General features: G+C 34.9%; 4 protein-coding genes across 8 annotated transcripts; all 4 read right to left on the bottom strand.

Moving 5' to 3' along the window:
* Nucleotides 1–193: 193 nt before the first annotated feature.
* Nucleotides 194–2,190, bottom strand: LOC106452119 (auxin-responsive protein IAA26). The gene is made up of 5 exons (XM_013894143.3): nt 1,587–2,190; nt 1,099–1,364; nt 875–1,007; nt 619–686; nt 194–534 (listed from the first exon to the last, which is right to left on the bottom strand). The coding sequence occupies exons 1-5, from the start codon at nt 1,886–1,888 to the stop codon at nt 500–502; spliced, it is 804 nt and encodes a 267-aa protein (XP_013749597.1). The 5' UTR covers nt 1,889–2,190; the 3' UTR covers nt 194–499.
* A 2,479-nt stretch (nt 2,191–4,669) lies between these two features.
* On the bottom strand, nt 4,670–9,161 carry LOC106452117 (UDP-glycosyltransferase 88A1). 4 transcript variants are annotated; one of them, XM_013894139.3, is made up of 6 exons: nt 8,904–9,161; nt 8,508–8,667; nt 8,045–8,186; nt 7,876–7,961; nt 6,644–7,301; nt 4,670–5,829 (listed from the first exon to the last, which is right to left on the bottom strand). In XM_013894139.3, exons 4-6 carry the CDS (start codon nt 7,917–7,919, stop codon nt 4,999–5,001), a joined length of 1,533 nt encoding a protein of 510 aa, XP_013749593.1. In that variant the 5' UTR covers nt 7,920–7,961; nt 8,045–8,186; nt 8,508–8,667; nt 8,904–9,161; the 3' UTR covers nt 4,670–4,998. The 4 variants fall into 4 exon arrangements, with proteins under 4 accessions (XP_013749593.1, XP_048615074.1, XP_048615073.1 ...); XM_048759117.1 differs by having other exon boundaries at nt 8,584–8,667; XM_048759116.1 differs by having other exon boundaries at nt 7,876–8,186.
* Nucleotides 9,162–10,456: 1,295 nt separating this feature from the next.
* LOC106452116 (probable protein phosphatase 2C 40) lies at nt 10,457–13,178 on the bottom strand. 2 transcript variants are annotated; one of them, XM_013894137.3, is made up of 5 exons: nt 12,930–13,177; nt 12,753–12,809; nt 11,209–12,307; nt 10,876–11,140; nt 10,457–10,794 (listed from the first exon to the last, which is right to left on the bottom strand). In XM_013894137.3, the coding sequence occupies exons 3-5, from the start codon at nt 12,286–12,288 to the stop codon at nt 10,667–10,669; spliced, it is 1,473 nt and encodes a 490-aa protein (XP_013749591.1). In that variant the 5' UTR covers nt 12,289–12,307; nt 12,753–12,809; nt 12,930–13,177; the 3' UTR covers nt 10,457–10,666. The 2 variants fall into 2 exon arrangements, with proteins under 2 accessions (XP_013749591.1, XP_013749590.1); XM_013894136.3 differs by lacking the exon at nt 12,753–12,809 and having other exon boundaries at nt 12,930–13,178.
* Nucleotides 13,179–16,564: 3,386 nt separating this feature from the next.
* LOC106452115 (alanine--tRNA ligase) lies at nt 16,565–19,337 on the bottom strand. Its single transcript, XM_013894135.3, has 9 exons — nt 19,090–19,337; nt 18,873–19,019; nt 18,677–18,780; nt 18,338–18,430; nt 18,140–18,242; nt 17,957–18,031; nt 17,367–17,462; nt 17,192–17,278; nt 16,565–16,821 (listed from the first exon to the last, which is right to left on the bottom strand). Exons 1-8 carry the CDS (start codon nt 19,171–19,173, stop codon nt 17,219–17,221), a joined length of 762 nt encoding a protein of 253 aa, XP_013749589.1. The 5' UTR covers nt 19,174–19,337; the 3' UTR covers nt 16,565–16,821; nt 17,192–17,218.
* Nucleotides 19,338–19,962: the final 625 nt, after the last annotated feature.

Raw genomic sequence — 19,962 nt, 5'->3', positions numbered from 1 at the left:
TGCTAATTGTGATGTTTCAGTCGGTCCACCGAGACACGGCCGAATGGTGATAGATAATGCAATACAGTGTATAACAAAATATATGGTAGCCAACAAAATTATCGATATAGACTGATCATTCTGAAAATTCTTTTTTTGAGTTTTCAACTTTTAATCTTATGTACAGACTCAGATTAAAAAAAAAAACAGAAGATAAATAATGGAATTTTATTCTCAGCCTTTTACATTATTAAAGGAGCTATGTAGACATGATATGATCATTATGTTCGAAGTATCTTCCTAAAAGCATTTCTTAAATTAAATGCCTTTTACATACACATCGCTTCTATAATCTCATATAGTTGAGTGTCTTAAAGACATGGGAAGATTATATCAAGATCAGATCAAATGTCTCTCTGAACAAAGCCAATGATCATCTTTTATATATAACAAAAACCTGATGTACAAATTAAAAAACTGTGAGACCCTTCGACGCAGACAGAAGTTCCTGAAAGCCACTTCAGTTCCTCATTTTCTCTTGCTTACTGCATCCAACTGCAAATACAGATGAGAACTATTCTAGTTATGACTATAAAACATATTAACATAAAGCTAACACATACGAACATAGAAGCTTACATTTCAAGGCAGATGAAATCTCAGAGCTTTTAATCACACGCAGTCTCTTCACAGATGAAACGAACATTCTATGTTTAAAGCACATGTATAAGACTAGTTAATATCCATTCTTTCCATAAAGAATAATCCATTTGAGAAAGAAAATAACACTAACAAAAAGTAATACTGTATACTTTTTGTTTTTATATGATTTAAGAATATGATTCTGCAAAACACTGAATCAGATTCAGAGAAAAAAAGGAGAAAAGATTCTTACTGCCAAGGAACATCCCCAACAAGCATCTTGTCTCCTTCATTGTCTTCATACGTTAAAGTAAATTCTCCTTTACCATTCAATAAACCAATGATCGGTTTCTCCTCTCCTTCACCACCAGAGGCATCTCTTTGAGCTAAAACAAACAACATAAACAAAACACACTCAATAAAACGAGAATCATTCTCTAAAGAATACTAATAAAACAAAACACACTGAATTTTAACCTGCGAGTAGACCTCTGAAGAGTTTGTCAACGGCAAAAGAGAGCTGTTCGTAGGTACTGTAAGCATTGAGATCGACTTTTCTACCTATTGGAACACTATCCATGTTGATCTTTACAAACATTCCATCCCTCTTAGGTTCGACTTGCTTCTCTCCCTCACCACTCTTGTTGATTTGATCGTTTCCGAGCTTTGAAGAGCTTGAGCTCGCTAGATTCTTTCTGAACGAACGAACCGGAGGCCATCCCACCACTGGACCAGGAGCAGTCCTTTTTACCATACATTAAAAACAAATATATGTTAACACCATACCAAGAAACAGAGCAAAACAGAGCAAAGCAGACAGTAAATATTGTAAATTTTAACATGTGAGGGTAAAAAAGAAAGAAAAAAAAAAACAGGGAATTCAGGTGATGGGTCCCTAGTGTCTAGAGAATATGCTCTGTCAAAGTAAGAAAAGTTTTAACAGTGTAGGAAAGAAAAGGAGATACCTTTTATGAGAGATGTGAGGAGGAGCATAAGTGGTTTTGTTGGAAGGAGAGAAATGGTTTCCACTGAGATTGAAGATAGGTTTGTCTTCAGCTTCCTTCTTGATGTTGTTTCTTGTATCTAAGTTCGTCTTCTTCATAGCTGAAAGATCTTCTTCATCCCCACCGGGTGGTGCAAGCCTTAGCTCAAGTTTCTTTTCTTGATCTGAGTTGTTCTTCTCTTCATTATGGTACCATTTTCTTTCTTGAGGAATCAAATCAAGGAGCTTAGGACATGTTTCTCTGCTTCTTGGACAACCTTCCATTGTTTTTTTTTGGGTTACAACGCAAGAAGAGTCCTTATCTCGCTTATAAAACTTTGCTTACAAGGGGAGACGTATGACAGAGATTCTTCACCAAACACTACGAGACCTTTTAAATGAAAAATACCTAAGAAAACCCTAAGATAGAAACAGTCTCACAAAACCGAGAGCGAGAGAGAGAGAGAGATGTAATGAAGATATGGTAAGACAAGTGGTGGGTTTTATACAAGTGGTGCTCTTCTTTCTCTCTCTCGTGCACGCTTTGGTGGGTTCTCTCTCATACACACACCTTTTTTTTCAATTTGTTCTCTCTCTAGATTCTGAAAGGGATCTATTATTAATAGAGTCGATTATTAAACAAAACTACAAAAAAAGGAGAGCAAGAGAGTGACTCCACTTTTACTCGTAAACCCCAAAAGCTGAAGTAAAAAGGGACCATAAAAATGAGCAAACAGTAATTTTCTTGACATGAAAAAAAAAAGCAGTAAAAAGGGATCTAGGCTTTCGGAGATTTATTGGAGTAAAACACACGCAATCTTATCTTTTTCTGCCTCAAATATCGCTAATTATCTAGTGAAAGAAGCAAAGTATTAAAGAAATAATTAAATGCATAAATCCAGTAAACAACTTGACAAAAAAAGAAGAAGAAACATTTAAAATATGATAACAATAAGGAACCGGGGAAGATCCCATAATGCGTGGTCTGTTCTCTTATCCACTGTCCATAAGACGCATATCCCCATGCTTCTGTATGAAACTTTAATATAGTATAGTAGTATAACACTATCTACTAATATACATTAAATTTAATTTCCTTTTCTGTTCATCGTATAATAAATGAATCGCATGGGAAGATAAACTGAAAGAATCTAAGAAATGGGTGTACATACAAATCTGCATGTCGTCTCTATATAGGTGATTGTTTATTGAACTTTAACACACAATTAAAAAAAGGTCAAATTGTTAGGTAGCTAATCAATAATTTTGTCAAAAGCTAAAACATTGCGTACGTGTGGATAGCGATTGTAACCAAGTAACAGTCAACTGTTTGTTTCCTAATCCTTATTAGTTTTCTAGAGACATATAAATAGTAGCATCTTAATTCACAAAATCAACATATTTTAAGCTAAAACTTATTGATATCTGTTTTATTCAGGCGGAGAAACGGAATGTACATGTCTCTAGTCAAAATTAACTCTACCACGTGTGAGTGGAGAGTTCCGGTCAAGTAAGGGAGGGTATTTTTGTAAAAGAAAGAAGAGTGTGTCGCTAGTCATATCTTGTCTCCGTTTTACCCAACTCCGTGACTTTCTTCCCTCACTGTCCAGACAAACCTTAACCACGGTTAACCTCCTCCGGTTTATAACTAACCGCACTTCCTTATCTCTTACCGTCGGTAGTTCAAAGTGGCACGGCAAAGTATTTAATTAAATTTTAGAAAACTATTACTAGATCTGCGCAGACGAAGTAGACAGTGGACACATGCTGCACTTGCGCAAGATATTAAGATTCCATGCAGGTTTAAATCTTGGCCTTTAATCACCACCGTACAAGTTAATAGACACGAGATAAGGCTACGGCTTTGATTTAAAGATTACAAAGCAGCCGACTCAGGAGATAAGGAACAAAAACAACTCGTGAAATGAATGTCATATCAGGAAAGGAGAAAGAACAAGGAAAAAAAAAGATGAAGAGAATAGTGGTACCAATAATGTTCTTCCCACATTTTCACCAAGAAAATACAATCTAACACTTTAAAACCATATATAAAATTGTCTAAATCAGTGAATTATTTTATGCGCTAACTATATTAGTATGCAGAGTTTTTTGTAACTTTTAGGGTATTATTATCAGTTGTACACTCTGTCAGTCTATACTATTCTCTCATCGTCTGTAATAGATAAATAAACTAAATCTATTCTATTAAAAACTCAAATACGAAATAATACTTATCTATTTTAAATGATTTTTTACATCTTCTTTTTTTTTAACTAATTAAGTTTTCATTTATTTATTATATTTTTCAAATAATTTGACTTCATTTATTACATAGTATAAAATAGAACTTACCTATTTTAAGTGATTTTATTACATCTTTTACATTCTTTTTTTTATTCTTTCTAATTACTTAATTATATTTACCATAATAACTCGACAACATTTATTTTACGTGTCAACCAAAATAATTTCAAAAGTTTAAATGAAATTTACTCATTCAAGAAAATAATTCAACCGGTTCATAATTTTTTTATTTTTTTTTAGTTAGATATGGAATCTAGGTACCCGAATTAGTGACATAGCATTTAGGTACCTATTCGGGTACGGATCTGTTATTGGGGTATCGGACTTTTGGATTTAAAATTAAACTTTGTTCGGATATTATAAATTTTGTCCGGACTCGGATCCTTCCGGATCCGGATAGAATCGTATGAGTCTTAAAATATCTAAATAACTTATGTGTTTAGAAATGTCATTAAACAGTTTATACAAACGTAAAAAATAACATACAGACGAGCGTGCGACTCTAGTTTGTTTAAAATACATAAACTACATTATAGTTTCAAAAACCATACACAAACTTTAATAAAGCTCTCAGTCAAAAATAGTGTGTGTTGTTATAAATTAATCTAGTAATGTATTCTTATAATCCCCATCAAACTTCAAAACGCTTAGTAATCTCCATCAATCTTCAAAACGCTTAGTAATTGACAGATTCTCTTTTCACTCTTATGACAAACTCTAATACCATTTGTTGGTTTAACAAAGAACTACTAAAGAAAATAGTAATTGAAAGTCTTAGTTTATTGTTGAACTCAAAGTAAACTATCTCTTAAATAGGTCTCTCAACATTACAACTGAAATAGAAACTAACTCCCAAACAAACTCATACAACAAACACAAATAAAGACTTGTTCAACCTCCTATAACGAAGGGGGACTTATTCAAACTCAGACCAAGTTACAGTTGCTTGTCACAAAAGCATAGCCGTTTTATAATACAATCTTCACCATTGATTTCTACTACATATCAATCGGTCATAGTCTTCTTCAGTCACAATTCACCTTTCGCATCAATTGCCTCCTTATATCACAAAACTTAACCTGAAGCAGAGTCTAAGTTTGTTTTGGACTCCACGACTCGAGTAAAGCAGTCAACGCGTGCCTAGACGAACCGGTTTCAACCAAAGCTGATTCAGCTGCATTCTTCATAGCCTTGGTCCTCTCCCTAACCGGACCCTCCTCCACTACCTCCCGAACTCGTTTCTCCACCTCCATGAAACTCACGAAGCCTGTCTCCGTTTTATTCATCGAAATAGCAATCTTGATCTCCTCCACAATCACCGCTCTATTAAACCTCTGCTCAGCATATAACGGCCAAGCCACCATCGGTACACCCACGCAAACAGCTTCAAGAATAGAGTTCCATCCGCAATGAGTCACGAACCCACCGATTGCTTTATGATTCAGAACCGGAACTTGCGGAGCCCATGATTTAACCACCATTCCCCTGTTTCCGGTTCGGTTTAGAAACCCATCCGGTAATAGAGACTCCAAATCCGGTTCTGTTTGGTTTTGTAGCTCTGGTGGATTACGAACCACCCACAAGAACCTCTGCTCGCTTCTCTCTAAACCGATAGCAATCTCCTTAAGCTGTTCTTGCGAGAACAAACCCAAGCTCCCGAAACAGAGGAACACAACACTCTGTTCGGGTTGCGAATCTAGCCAGTTCAGACAAGAATCTGCGTTTTTATTATCTCCGGTTCTTGTCTTAACAATGAGGGGTCCGATCGGATAAATATTGCGAAAACAGAGCTCCTCTGTTATGGCCTTGATGGCTCTGTTCTCTAACGCCTCAAAGGTGTTGACAATGATCCCTGAAGAGTTCGAGAGCTGCTTAGAGAACGATATAAATGCATCGTAGACCTCATCGTTGCGGTCAAGTAGCTGTTAATAAATGAATGAAAGTCTTTGATCAACACAAAAACCAATGAAAGTCTTACATCGGCAATAAAGAAATAATTAATATATACCCCCTCTAGTTTCTTAAAAATAGATCTATGATATTTTCACGTATATTAAAAAAACACATTAATCATGTATATTTTTAAAAATTATCAAATTTTAATATTTTTTAGCCAATAATTTTTAATAAATCCAATTAATTTTATTGAAATTTATAATTTTTGTATAGAAAACATAAAAAATATATATTTTTTTGTTTTTTCTCTAAAACTTACTTCTTCCGTTCCAAAAAAATCTATATTTTAGAATTTCACACTTTTTAATAAAACATATTAAAACTTAACTATAAATGCATATTTTTTTTGTAATTTTATATTTTCTATATTTTTAAACCAATAAAATTTTTAAGAAATACAATTAATGTTTTTGAACTTCACAATTTCTCATTATTAATTGACAAAAATTATATTGGAAATATAAAATATGTATCTTTTAGTAACACAGGGAGGATATCTTAATGAAACGGATGAAACATATGTTTTCATTAATGTGATCTATTTAACTAATAACATTTTATATAAATATATTTATTTTATAAAATCAATGTATTTTACCATTAATATTGAGATGAAACTAATGAAACTAAGTATAAATTGCAATGAAATCGTAAAATGAAGATTTTTATATAATGAAAAAAATTGCCATTCAGAATGGAACCGAGGAAGTAAAAAGTTAGTGTCGATCTATTTATAGGTTTTAAATTGGAAGTTCATGACAAAACCGAATTTAACAGTACCCGGGTAGGCATATCGGAGCCTTTGATCGGAGGAACGCCGGGGATGTTGAGCAGCGTGTGGATGTCTTTGAGGTTTTTTCCGGCAGTTGTTTCGTCAAGAGTCGGGAGATGGAAGAAGGCGGCGAGACAGGCGGCTCCGGAGGTGAAGAAGTAGTAAACCGGGAAAGCGAAATCACCGGCGACGACGTCTAGCACGGCGGTGCAGAAGAAGTCGATGATCATGGCACGGAGGTTGAATGTTTGGGAGATGGAGAAGAGAGTACGGTGGACGTTCGGGTTGCTGAAGCAGATGATTTCTAAGATGAGTGCCTCGTGGCTTTGTGTGGTTGCTGAAGAGTAGGGTGTGACGGTTGGGAGGCGGTGGAAGGTGATTGAAGGGAAGGAGGAGGAGACGGAGGAGATGTAGGTGGTGGTTGATTCGGGCTGGTAAGGAGGTGGGACTAAGATGATGTGGATGGAGAGAGATGGGTTTTGGGAGAGGATGAGTTTGCCTAGCTCGACCATGGATACTAGGTGACCTATTGGTGGTGATGGATACAGAACTATTGCTTCTTGCTTCTCCATGGGGGGGTTTGTGAGGTTTGTTGCCAGGATGAATAGAAGAATGTGAAGTTGGAAAATGATGTTGATGATATGGTTAAGAGTCTCACACGGCTCTCTGATTGCGGAATATACATAGACCAATCAGTGGTGGTATATACATAGATAATGGATTCACTCTACGACAAAGAAAAGTCACCCCAAGTAAGAGCATCATTATCCTAGAAACCCTTTAAGGGTCTCTTAATTAATTTTTAATACTATTTAAATAGTAAATTTGGTTAAGAGACTTAATTAAGAACTTTCAACTTTTATATCCTCCATTTCAAGTTTTTTATTTAAGGGTTTTTAGAAAAAAAAAATTATTAAAATGATCATAGAGGTAGAAGTTTCTATAAGATGAAAATTTAGAGCTTATCCAAAACAAGTGAAGAGAAGTAAACAGATGCATGATTGAATCTATGGCAATGAAGAAGTAAGAGTGAGAAATTTCAGAACTGTCACTTAAAAGGACTTATTATAAAGAACCAAGTAATGAAATCAATTAACTAGAGAGATGGAAGGAGAAGGTTCTGCAACGAGAAAGAGTGTGTGAGTGAGATGAGAAAAGGGGAGAAGACACTACTTGAGTTTGAGGATGAGTAAACACAAAGGCATCAGAGATAAGGAGTAAGCTATGTTCAGCTCTGTACCTGAGCTTCTGCTGCTCTTCCTTTTCTTCATTGGCTGCGGTCATTAGCTCATCAAACTTCTCTGACTTCTCAAGCGTAATTTCAATCTGCAAGACCAAAAAAACAAAGAATCAAATTTTGATATCTCACGAAAAGTTCATCTATTTAGTCATTTATACTATCCACTTATCTTATCAATAATACAACTTCTTTGCTTGGTTTATTGTTTGTTTATGGACAAAAGCAGAAACCCAATCTGTTTTTAAAGATCTTTATCCCACTTCTCTTTTTCAACGATCAGCAAGATTCAAAGGTTACTCAAACCTCAGGACCTGTAACCAATAGATAGAGTTTGAACTAGAAGATGCCTTTTAATAGAAAACGATTGGCTGTATTCCAAGCCAAGCAAAGTACAAGTAACGTAACTCATATATCCTTTTACTGCAACATCAATGCTGGACTCTTGCGACATATATAGAACACAAATAATTTATGGATATATCCACTAGATATTCTTATGATTGATAAACATTAATGCACAAAGAAAAAAAAAAGATGAACACGATCAAAAACCTTAACATAGTTTTTCAAGCTAACAAAACATAAGTTGACCTTAAAGTAGAACACAAAAAAGGAACAAGAATCTCTCTTACTAGACTTGATTAATCTTCAGGATCAAAAGGTCTGTTGTCAAAATCTTCTCTGTCTTCAGCTATGTCAAGGCAATACCTTTGAGACAAAATCTCAACTTGTTCTGCAAACGTTTTGCTTCCAGGTAATCCGATATGATTCACCATCTGGTTCCACCGACTTCTACAAAAGTCAAAAACAAAACCCAGTTGCACAATCTCTGAAAATAGCCGTTTACAGATCCTATAACATAAGTAATCAACACACCAATCAAAGCTTCCACCTTTGTGATTCTCACAAGACAGCTAAAGTATAGAAATTTCCAGAAAGATTGAACCTTTTGATGGATAAGAGTCAGACAATGATCTCCTCGATCGAAACAGATCGTTGATTCCAGAAATAAATAGAAAAGTGTGTACCTTGGCGAGGTTGACGTAGAAGAACAATGGTTTCTTGGTGTTGGAAACTTGAATCCGGTTCTTCTTTTGGGAATCAACGGCCAAGTTCATGTTGTTCACTCCGTCTGTTATCTCTTCCATGGATGCTGATTCGGAATCTGTAAGGGAGAGTCAAGATGATTTGCGAAGAGAAGCCGAAAGAGGAGAGGAACCGAAAGCGTTGAAACACTAAACCTCTCCTCCGCACTCATTTTTGGACACCTGTCCACAAGAGACGTCCCTTGCTTTCCTTGATTTAGAGACGTATCTTCTTATTAATGTATTTTTCATTTTATTTTTAATTCCAATTAAGCTAAGATACACCCTTAAAGACTGGGATAATGATGCTCTAAGAATTTGAAAAGTCACCACAAGTAAGAATTTGAAAAGTCATAAAAGCTAGTAAAATTTTGACAGTTTACTCACTCTTATTAGTAGTTGTTTCTCTAGTGCTCCTGCTTAGTTTTTCACTGCTGTTGTAATTTTGTCTGTAATAGTGATGCTCTTTGGTCTGAAGCTTTTGTAATCAAACACATCTTTCATCTCTCTAGTCACTCTTGCAGCCTCCTTAAACATTCTAGCATATACGAAACAATAATAAAACATCCAAGAAGAGTATATTATAAGTGATACATACCATCAGGCTTAATCCCATAAAGCTTCACAGCTTCAAACATTTCTATAGCCTGCTTTGGCACACCTGCTCTAGCAAAGCCATTGAGGATGATAATAAGTGAATTTACAACCGGAATGCACCCATGCGTCCACGTCAAGACCCCACTTACAATGTATCTATTTCATAGCCTGTTTTTGACTTTTGAGCCTTGTCCAGTCCACTCTATTTATTTTACAATAGCCATCTTTAAGGACTAAGTAAGTGTATTCATTAGGGGAAACATTACCCTCTGCTCTCATCATATCAAACTAATAGCTCACTTCTAAATCAGGTGCATTGGACTCAAATAGAGTCCTAACCAAAGCATCGTAACGCAGCAACTCTTGGTATGAATTCCCCACACTCGCACGACCCTTGTTAACACCTCCACTCTAACCTATTTTTGCTTACAATAGTTATCAAGAAGACAAGATCAGGACTTCTCAACCCATCTCTAAGAATGTTCTCATATAAACATATGTTTCAAACCCCTCTATCAGTTCTGCGTTTTATCAATAACCAGAATTGTCAAAACACATGAGGTGCCTGAGGAGTTCCAAAATCTCCTTGCTGATTCACAAAATCTAATTTGGTGACCTGCCAAAACTTAAAACATTTTATATGGAGAAAGACTCTCAACAGTCACAAGCAAGACTAAAAACACAGAGTGTGACAAGATTGATGAAACATGTTAACCATGTTGCTCGGCACATACTTTGTTTCAATTTCATGCTCTTTTCATTTCCCATTTATTCCAACAGTCGTTAATCAGTTAGCATAACCGGTTTCTGTCTGTAGTGTTACAGACCAAACCATAAGGTCAAAAACAGAGCAAAAACCAACTTGGCTTGGCTGTGACAGACTGACCCAAGAAAAACAAAAAAAACAAAACAGCAAAAGCAAAACACCAAAAAACCCCAAACTAGGATACAGTATAGTACGGTACTATTGCTATACACTGAATAAAAATACGAACGTAGTAAATAAATAAATAAAAACTCAAGATCAGTTTCAAACGTATTTTTAAGTAGGGATCAAGAGTGACTGTATATACAATTTCACCAATCTAAAGATTTGTCGACATCATCATTCACACGAACGTAGAAGCCTTTGAGGTGCGTTGATCAGTACCGAGAGTGATTACCATCACTGTCACATCATCATGATATCTCCTTTTCCGACCAGCCGGAACATTCAGCAATTCTTCCAACGTGAATCCTAAAACTCAAACGAGTTGTTGTTATTGTTATTATAGATTAAAACTTCTAACTGAAGAAAAATATTTAAACATTCGCTTACCAACACGAGCAGCAGCTTTAGCTACAAGACGTTCAAGCAGATACTTTGCTGGATCACCACAAGGATTACTAGCAATGAAGCCATGAACCAGCTCTATGGCTTCCTCGTTGCTGAAGAAATCAAACAAACCATCGCTTGCAACTATAACGAAGTGATCTGACTCCGTGATCTTGTGAACTCTCATCGATGGTTCCACCGACACGTAAGGTGGGCTCAAAAGGTTACGAACTCGTAGAATCCCCATCAATGCATCGTTCAGTTTCTCCTGCAATAACAAAGTTAAAACGAGACCACAAAAGACAAAAAAGCTACTTTGATGCTATAAAACAATACCTTCTTCAAGTAACCAACTCCTAGCGCACGAGTGACTTTAAGCTTTCCTTTGATCTTCCCGCCAATAACGATCTTGGGATCATCAAGATGTTCGCTCAATAGCCTAGCTTCTTCGATTTCGTTATCAACAGTGTGATCCTCCGTGAGCTGAACAGCTTGCAGCTTCTTGTTACCACTGTACGTCGCCAGCACAGCTCTGCTATCCCCTAGATTCATGATATAAAGATCCTTCCCGACAAGGAGAGTGACCAGAACACAAGAGCCAACAGACACCAAATCCGGTCTTTCCTCCATCTCTTGCTCAACCATCCTCAAGAAATCGTTTTCCGCCTGGAGAAGCGCGCGGTTCAAGCAATCCAATACTCCTTGTCTGAACAAATCAGAGGAAGAAGAGTCTACTATTACACTTACGCCTCCATCATCAACATCGTGATGCGTCTTCATCTGGTGATCAAGCAGCTGGAGATGGAAAACAATGGACTCGTACAAAGTACAAGCCAAGAAATCAGCAGCATCTCTTCCGTTGAATCCGTCGTAGATAGCGCAGAAGAGCCAGCCGTTCTCCTCAGAGCAAACGGCCTGAACTCTATCTTCACCAGCAGCACCTCCGGCGACTTGAACTTCCATAGCAGAGAGAACAAACCCTTCGTTCAGAGAGGAAGGGGAACTCATGGAGGTCAAGAAGCAAGACTCCGGCTCGGGAGGACTAGGGCTGCAGCTGAGACTCGCCATGCTTCCGTGGAGAGAAGGAGAGAGTATGTCGAGCTTGGAAAGGGCGGGGGAAGATGGAACTTTCCTGAAGGATTTGGGAGAGTCTAGAGAGGGTAGAATCTCGGAGCCGATGACTCCGTTGCAGATGCTGGTGTTGGCTAGCGTAGGGTTGCCGCTTAAAGCAGCACCTGATAGACAAGAGAAGCTGCTTGTCTTTTGAAGCCTAAAGCCAGCGAGAACGCCGCGGCTATCAGGAACAATAGCATCTTCAGGGATTCCTATCTTCTTGTTATTGTTGTTGTTATTGCATTGATAGCCAAAGCTTATCTCAATCTCTCCATAAGGATCACTTAACGTCTCTTGCTGCATTTTGTTGAAAAAAAGGTTTCTGAAACAAACAAACAAACAAGATCCAGTTTAGTATTTGCTATTATCAATCAAAGGAGCCATTAACCAAGAAAAGTACAAAAAAGGACTTGTAATTATCAAAGTGTTTTTGATCCAAAAACCAGTCCTAATCAAATCTTAAACAGAGAACACTTAGCATTAGCATTAGCATTAGCATTAGTAGTGACCTTAGAGACAAGATACGTGGTGGTGAGTGTAAGCAGAGAGGGAAAGTGAAAGATAGATGGTGCCAAAATAACAAACATTTTCACAGTTAGCACAAGTTACATGTGGAGTTTAACAAACAATATTTTTACCATGGGACAATATTAAATGAAGACCACAGAAGCTGTTGTTGCTAAAGGATTCAGATAAAAATGTTTTACAGAGAAAAACAAAACAGAAACAGAGGAACGAACTATAAATGAATGAAAGAAAGAAAAAACCTTGAGAATATCGACTGAAGGAAATCTCCTAAACACTGATGTATGAATAATTCTCCACTGACAGAACAAAAGCAGTAACACGCAAACCGGATTTCAAAACCGTGAATCAAGAGTATCGAATTATAGGGAAGTCATTGGAGACTATACATGATGGGGATAACGTGTGTTTGTGTTTACCTTAACGTAAAAAGGATTAGTAACGCGGATGGAGAAAACTCAAAGAGGGATTCGAAGAATCGGAGAGAAGTCACAGGAGAAAGCGAATCGGAGGAGGAGGAGGAGGAGGAGGAAGCTAATAAGAAAAGAGTGAGAGAGAGAGAGAGAAGAGGAAATATAGAATGGATGGAGGAGAAGAGCTAACGAGTGAATGTTTTCTTTGCTAATTTTGGGTCTCTTTAAAAAAATCGATGCCTCCCTCTCTTTATAACCTTTCTCTCTCTCTCTCTCTCTGGGTTTTTGATTCGTCCTTACCTTTTCGCTTCTTTTTTATATATTTTTCATTCAAAGCTCAGTTTTACACGGAAAAATATGCTACTTTATTATCTTGGTTAAAAGAAATTATTATTGTATTTTAATATATAATTTTATTAAATATCTTATCTATTTATAAATCATTCATCATATATTTTAATGTCTGAGGTTATTTAATTAAGATATCAAATATTTTATGACAAAAGTATAATCACTAGCTTCATTAATTTGTGAAAAGATAAAATATATTTTTATTTATAAACTCACTTAATTATTTATTAAATTTATAAAATAAATAAATACTACATAATTGAAAATATAAAATTTAATTTTCTTTTTCAAAATGTTCAAAAGAAATTTTTTATTTTTTATTTTTATTTCAAAATTGTTTTTTTTTAAATTGTTTTTTAAAATGTTTTGTTTGGGATGTGATTTTTAAAAAAAAAATATTAAAAAAACATTGTTGAATGTGTATGAAATTTTCTGAATTTATAAACAAAAACAGTTTCTCAAATTCAAGAAGGACTTCGCAAACGTTTAGTTAAAAATTTTAAATTTAACTTGTATGTATATTTTGGAAAAACTTTTTTAAATGTGTATATGACGTTTTCGTGAATTTGAACTATGTGCATATCAAAAAAACAATATTAAATACATAATATCTTTATAAATTGTACAAGGATATTTTTAAATATTTATAATATTTTCATAAATTTAGATATTAAATTCAGGAATATCTTCTAACAACTTTAAGAAGATGTATACATATTCAAAAATATCTTACTAAATATATGTATAACTTAAATTCAGTAAGTTATTCATAAATATATATTCACAAAAGTCTTATTAAATACATATCTAAGAATACATTTTAAAATACATATTTATGATTTTTTCTTAAATTTATAAAGATATTATACATGTTATCATTATCTTCCTAAATTTAATAAGATATTATGTATATTTAGTAATGTTTTACTACATATGCATGTAATTCAAATTTATTTAAAAATATTTAAGAAAAAAAATCAAAAAGAAATTTCCAAAAAATCAAAATTTTAATTTAAATATTTATTTTAATATATTTTTGTCAGCAACTGAAACCGACTCATATAGGCTATGCCTAATTATTTATTTTGATATATCTGTAGAAAGCAGATATAATTTTTATTTTAGTTTTAATGTAACTTAATTTAGTTATATTGACCCTTTTGAACTAGTTTAAGAATAAAAACATGTTTTGAATTATTTTAAGCCATTTTAATATTTAATTACAATTTATGTGTTGTTTAAAATTAAAATGATTTTACTTTTTGTATATAGTTATTTAAAATACTATAAATTTAAATGAGTAAATTATTATATAAATAACGAAGATATGTTTGGTAGAAATCATACATACAAATTTTAGAAAATTATATCCAATATTAAATCTTAGACTTTTAAAGTAAAATTTTCTTGGTAGGATACTTTTCAGATCCTTCCGGTAAAAAAGATGTTAGAAATTTTTGGTGGGCTTGTTAAAACTACTTTTCGAAAAGGAAAAATTATAAGAAATTAATATAATTTTTTAATCTGTTAAATATGCATTGTTGTTGTTATAACGTATAACCTTCGTAAATAACCATAACCAAACAAATCTATAGACGAGATTGAAAAACTATAGTCAACAAATTGAAGGCAATAAGTGTGTTAGTTGACATTGTCTATGCTTATGTCATCCTCAGATCCCTACCTCTCTATTATTTTTCTTGGACTGCTCAATGTAACAATATAATATTAATAATATTATAAGATTAAGCAAATAACCTCCATTTTTTGTTTGTTGTCTAGTTTCCCACGATACATCATATTAAAATTACAAGAGGGCTTATGTATGCAATTTAAAATGGTAAATTTCTTGTCATCCATCCTATGACATAAACCCACATGTTCCTCCACTCTAGCACATTCTGATGCGAAGGATCGACTGTATATAACCTTCTCAGAGATAAAACAGCTTTCGTATTTTATTATTGTAGCGTAAATTATGTTAATCCATATTCAGGTAAATAATATATTTATAATATAAATATTGCAGTCTGGATGGGCAGCATAAAATAAAACCCCCAAAATACATAGTGACGTTATACAAAAGGGCTTATTTGCCAAATAACAAAAAAAAAATAATTAGATTTTTAGCAAGAGATTAGAGAGAGATAGGAAAAAAATAAAGAGAGAAAGGGTGTTTTTGGTTAAATAGTGGGTTTGTGTTTTTTTATGGTTATAGGGTTCAAATTCCCTATACAAAAATCATAAAATTTTGAGTACTAGGCTACTAGTCACTAGATATCAACGTGTCGTACATCATAGTTGCCGCAAACAGAGACGTAAGGAAGTAACTTATAAAATAAATAGTACACACATATAATACTATTCAAATGGTGAGCAAGAAAAAAAAAGTCGAGAATGTTTACAAGTTAGGTCGCGTGACGTAAGAAACGGGAGCGGTTCTTTACATTTTACATCTCTCAGAATATATTACAGGGCAAATGTCCAAAATAGCACATTTCTAAGTTTATATGACAAAAATAGCATTCAAAAACTAAAATGACCAAAATAGCACATTTCTAAGTTTATATCTTATCTCCAAAACCTTATTTCTCAATTCTAAACCCTAAACCCTAAACTCTAAACCCTAAACCCTAAACTCTTAACCCTAAATCCTAAACTCTAAACCCTAAACCCTAAATTCTAAACCCTAAACCCTAAACCCTAAACCCTAAACTCTAAATTCTAAATCCTAAACCCTAAATCCTAAACCCCACCTTTTAACTCTAAACCTGTGACTTTTGATAAAACATTAAGTTCTATTTTTGTGACTTTTGATTTTGAGTGCTAGTTTGGGAACAAAAACCTGATTTAGTGCTATTTTTGTCGATTAATCTATATTATACTAGTGTTTAATCAAAATTTGTTAAACCTGACGAAGAAGCCACACGAAAATTATTAAATAATCACAACGACGCAATGAAAAAGCTATATGAATTTCTATACGTTTATCGATTTTGACTTGGTTTATTTGGAGCTACTATTATCTAACTTATGAGGTCACACCTGAAAAAAAATCCATTCCGATTTCGATTTTCTACATATTGAAAAAGTCCCACAACCTCAGACCGGTCTCCGTATTGGACAACAAAGACTTGTTCAAGCTTGACCGGTTTCCTTGATCAGAGCTTAACAACCACTCAAATCTCTCAATATATTCGGTTTGGTAAACTAAAATTCCAGTTTACAGCTTGAGATCGCGTTCATGCACTAATTTTTTTTCATATACCTTAGCGATGCATCATTAAAAATTATCGGACCAAATGTTTGGTATGATTATAGAAACCAAGAGTCAATATTGTAATGCTAATAAGAGGCTGAGTGGAAGATCATATCACATCAATATCATATCAATATACGACTTATCAATGATAGAGAGAGTCGTTTAGTAGTTTTGATACATAAAAAACACCCACAGAATACTGATTCGTGGCTGTTGAGCACAGGAGAGGCTGCTTGCTGTTGAAGCCAACTGATTGAAACAGTCGTCATCACTTCAATTCCTTCCCTGAAAATGACATTCGATGACAATCCCATTTTAGCTTACGTACCTTTTCTTTTGGCAATTTCTAATGAACAGGAGAGGTTTCAGTTTTGTCTTTTATTGGAAAGCAATTTTCAACTATAGATTGTACAGTTTCTGCAAGCTGTTTGTCTTATGTGCATCTGAGTTGCAAGCTGTTGTGTTATGCGCATTTAGTTGCAAAGTTCTTCACTCCTACGTCTCTTTCTTAAACCACAGAACCTGAAGTTGCTTGTTTGTTGCTAATGTTTTATCAAGATAGTACTACTATGTCTAGAATCTAGGATTGTTCAGCTAATGCTATGTTATGTTTACGAATTCATAGTCTTAACAAGAAGTCTGATGCTGAGGTTACCTTGACTTGGTTTTTGGTAAACTGGAATTAAGATGCAATGGTGTAGAAAACTTTGGTCATTCCTTTCTTTGTTCTCATCTGTGTGATCTGAGAAACGACAAGGGGAGTACAGAGAATCATGTAAGCAACAAAAAGGAAAGATATCTACTTGAGACTGCGTATATTGGATGTGTACCTTCATGCTTATGATATCGGATATATCGGAGACATGGGTTCCACCACACGGACACCCAGGGTTTTCACCTAATCTTAAGACTCGGGGAGTGCTGCCCTGTAAGGTAAGTAAACATAAAAACTTGAGTTTGATAATACTTCAAGAGGCCCAGGTCAATCTACTGTGGATTCATTTGTTATCTATTTTCACCGCTTAACTACCTAGCTTACTCTAACTAGATACCCTATTAACCAGTAATGAAACAAGGTTTAAGTACTTTTGGTGCTACCAGAATCATCACTAACATAGATACCAAATAGATGATTTAACATTTTAGACAGAGAGTAAGAACTGATACAGAAACATATTTATCTATCCATCATGGTTACACTCACTTTAATTCAAAGCAAAAATGATCAATATATGAAAATCGACTGCCTCCATATAACCTAACTGCAAAAAATTTGATACAACCGAAGATAAACTTTGCCACTCCCATAAGATGTCGACGTCATTCAAGGAAAAATGCTACTCTGTAAGCTGGACACTCGAGGTTTATACCGAGAGAAAAATCATTGGAGATGGAGGAAAAAGATAATTGAAAAAAATACCTTGGGAATATAATCAGGAAGACTGCCACCACAGAGCAGGGATGCCTCTTCATAGGGTAATATATCAGCATAAACCTTATACAAGGAACAACAACCAGGAAGAAAAAAAAAACCACTATTAAGAAGTTTAACACAGAATCAAAGAATTCCCAAAAAGTGAATAAAGAGACTCTGAGGACTTACCTTTCCTCCTTTGGAAATCATTTCATTAGCCTCTGCCTCCAACTCTTTCTGCTTCACCTGCAGTTCAGCCTGTGGAACGACTCCTTTGAATTCCACAAAAGGACTGGATCATATATATATCCTATTGTCAGTTAAAATAGCCACTTTAAACTGGCAAAGACTCAAACGGATGACAAAAAAACTCAAATCTCTTAGTACCCGTCAGGGAAATGGTACCCTTTCCCAGGCTCCAAATGTCCCAACCCAACTTTCTGCATACACAAATCCAGCAAGTGTCCAGCTGAGTGCAACCTGGTCATTAATAATAAAATAATGTAAACTTCAACAACTCAGAACCTAGTTTTCAGAAACTTCTGTTGCCATCATAAACAATGAGAACAATCTTTAACAGACTAAATAACAACTCAGAAGATCTCCAAAAGCATTTTTTCACATCAATTAGAAGAGCATCAGCAACCAGTAACCACTATGCACAAAACTACAAGTCAAACAATCAACCTTCACACTAAGCTACAGCTTCTATTTAGCTTTCCTTGCCTGGAATTGAGTTTGCGCCTTGATTGATCAACAAGCAACTGAACGTCTTGCCCCTTTTCAATATCTTCAGGAACTGAACCTTGGAAAACTCCGTAATGGAGAACCTAAAGGAATGTAACACACAAAAAAATTATAACGATTTCACCAAACTAATCAAGCAGTGGGAACGATCGAGATAGATAATTCAAAATCTCACGATTCCATCTTTGGATCGAACATCTTGAACAGAGAACTTGAAATCCGAACCGGCGAATTCGATTAAACCGGTATCCGACGGCTGACCTCCACCTTGCGGATGAAAAACCGTCGAGTCTAATATAAGAGCCATACGTCCATCCTCCGCCTGATTCATATTAGGGATTCAGCATTGTATATAAAGAAGACGGCGAAGAGGTCGAGAATGGTGAACGTACCTTGAATAAGGAGAGAAACGTGGCTTGGGATTGAAGTTTAAACATGTCTACATGATAATCAAGCTTCGTCGGAGGAGAATCCATGGTGATTCCGATGGGTGAACCGAACCTCCGAGTTTTTTTTGATAAGTCTCCCCAGCAACGGGAAACAAAGAAGGAAGTGCCGTATTACAATTTACAACCAACACTTCCCCAAACTTTGACTAAAACCCCGCCTCTCGAAATTTCCACCAATTGCAATGTAATTAGGCCTTCATTATTATGGGCTTTTTATCTCCTTGTTGGGCTTCCAATATTCAATTTGTTTAGCACCATTTTTTGGGTTATGTACAATATAGAGTTTCTAAGACTGATAGAAGCTACTTCACCCACGTTTGTTTTTAAGTTTGACCACACACTCTCTCTCTCTCTCGCACCCGTGTATAAATAACCTTCAAGTTTGATAAAAAAATTCATGTGGTGAAGATTTCGTGGATGGAAAAGATGATTTCTTCGAGTGAAACTAAATGATGTTGAAAAATCAGCCGATGAATAATTTCGTTCTAATTTTACTGTAGATTTTAATGTTAATCTCGAAAAGTTAGAAAAAAACAACTTTGTTGGATTTTCTTGGTTTGTGATTATATTCTTTGTTAGAACTGAAGAAAACATACTCTACATCCTAGGGTGGGCACGAAACAAATACTATCAGAATTTTCAGAATTTGTGATTTGCTTCTTATATTACGAATATATAATTTTTCGATTTGCTTCTGAAAATAAGGATATCCACAAAAATGGATATCTAAAAATATATAGATATTTGCAGATATTTACGAATACTTACAGATATATATCTGTTTTGACTAATACAAATAGTCTAAAAATTTAGATA

Source organism: Brassica napus, chromosome C5 (assembly GCF_020379485.1).
Source record: "Brassica napus cultivar Da-Ae chromosome C5, Da-Ae, whole genome shotgun sequence".
NCBI lineage: Eukaryota > Viridiplantae > Streptophyta > Magnoliopsida > Brassicales > Brassicaceae > Brassica > Brassica napus.
The sequence above is the reverse complement of the archived record's forward strand: the minus strand, read 5'-3'. Positions and strand labels throughout refer to the sequence as shown.

Coding starts and splice junctions, on each gene's coding strand:
- LOC106452119 (XM_013894143.3), bottom strand. CDS start 1,888: ATGGAAGGTTGTCCAAGAAGCAGAGAAACATGTCCTAAGCTCCTTGAT. Junction 1,008..1,098: donor CTTCAGAGGTCTACTCGCAG/GTTAAAATTCAG, acceptor TGTTTGTTTTAG/CTCAAAGAGATGCCTCTGGT. Junction 535..618: donor GATTTCATCTGCCTTGAAAT/GTAAGCTTCTAT, acceptor CTGTATTTGCAG/TTGGATGCAGTAAGCAAGAG.
- LOC106452117 (XM_048759116.1), bottom strand. CDS start 7,919: ATGACCGCAGCCAATGAAGAAAAGGAAGAGCAGCAGAAGCTCAG. Junction 7,302..7,875: donor GAAGAGCAGCAGAAGCTCAG/GTACAGAGCTGA, acceptor TTCCGCAATCAG/AGAGCCGTGTGAGACTCTTA. Junction 5,830..6,643: donor GCTCCGATATGCCTACCCGG/GTACTGTTAAAT, acceptor ATTTATTAACAG/CTACTTGACCGCAACGATGA.
- LOC106452116 (XM_013894136.3), bottom strand. CDS start 12,288: ATGCAGCAAGAGACGTTAAGTGATCCTTATGGAGAGATTGAGATAAGC. Junction 11,141..11,208: donor GAGTTGGTTACTTGAAGAAG/GTATTGTTTTAT, acceptor TTGTTATTGCAG/GAGAAACTGAACGATGCATT. Junction 10,795..10,875: donor TAAAGCTGCTGCTCGTGTTG/GTAAGCGAATGT, acceptor TTTGAGTTTTAG/GATTCACGTTGGAAGAATTG.
- LOC106452115 (XM_013894135.3), bottom strand. CDS start 19,173: ATGGATTCTCCTCCGACGAAGCTTGATTATCATGTAGACATGTTTAAA. Junction 18,781..18,872: donor TTCGATCCAAAGATGGAATC/GTGAGATTTTGA, acceptor ACATTCCTTTAG/GTTCTCCATTACGGAGTTTT. Junction 18,243..18,337: donor GGGTACCATTTCCCTGACGG/GTACTAAGAGAT, acceptor TATATGATCCAG/TCCTTTTGTGGAATTCAAAG.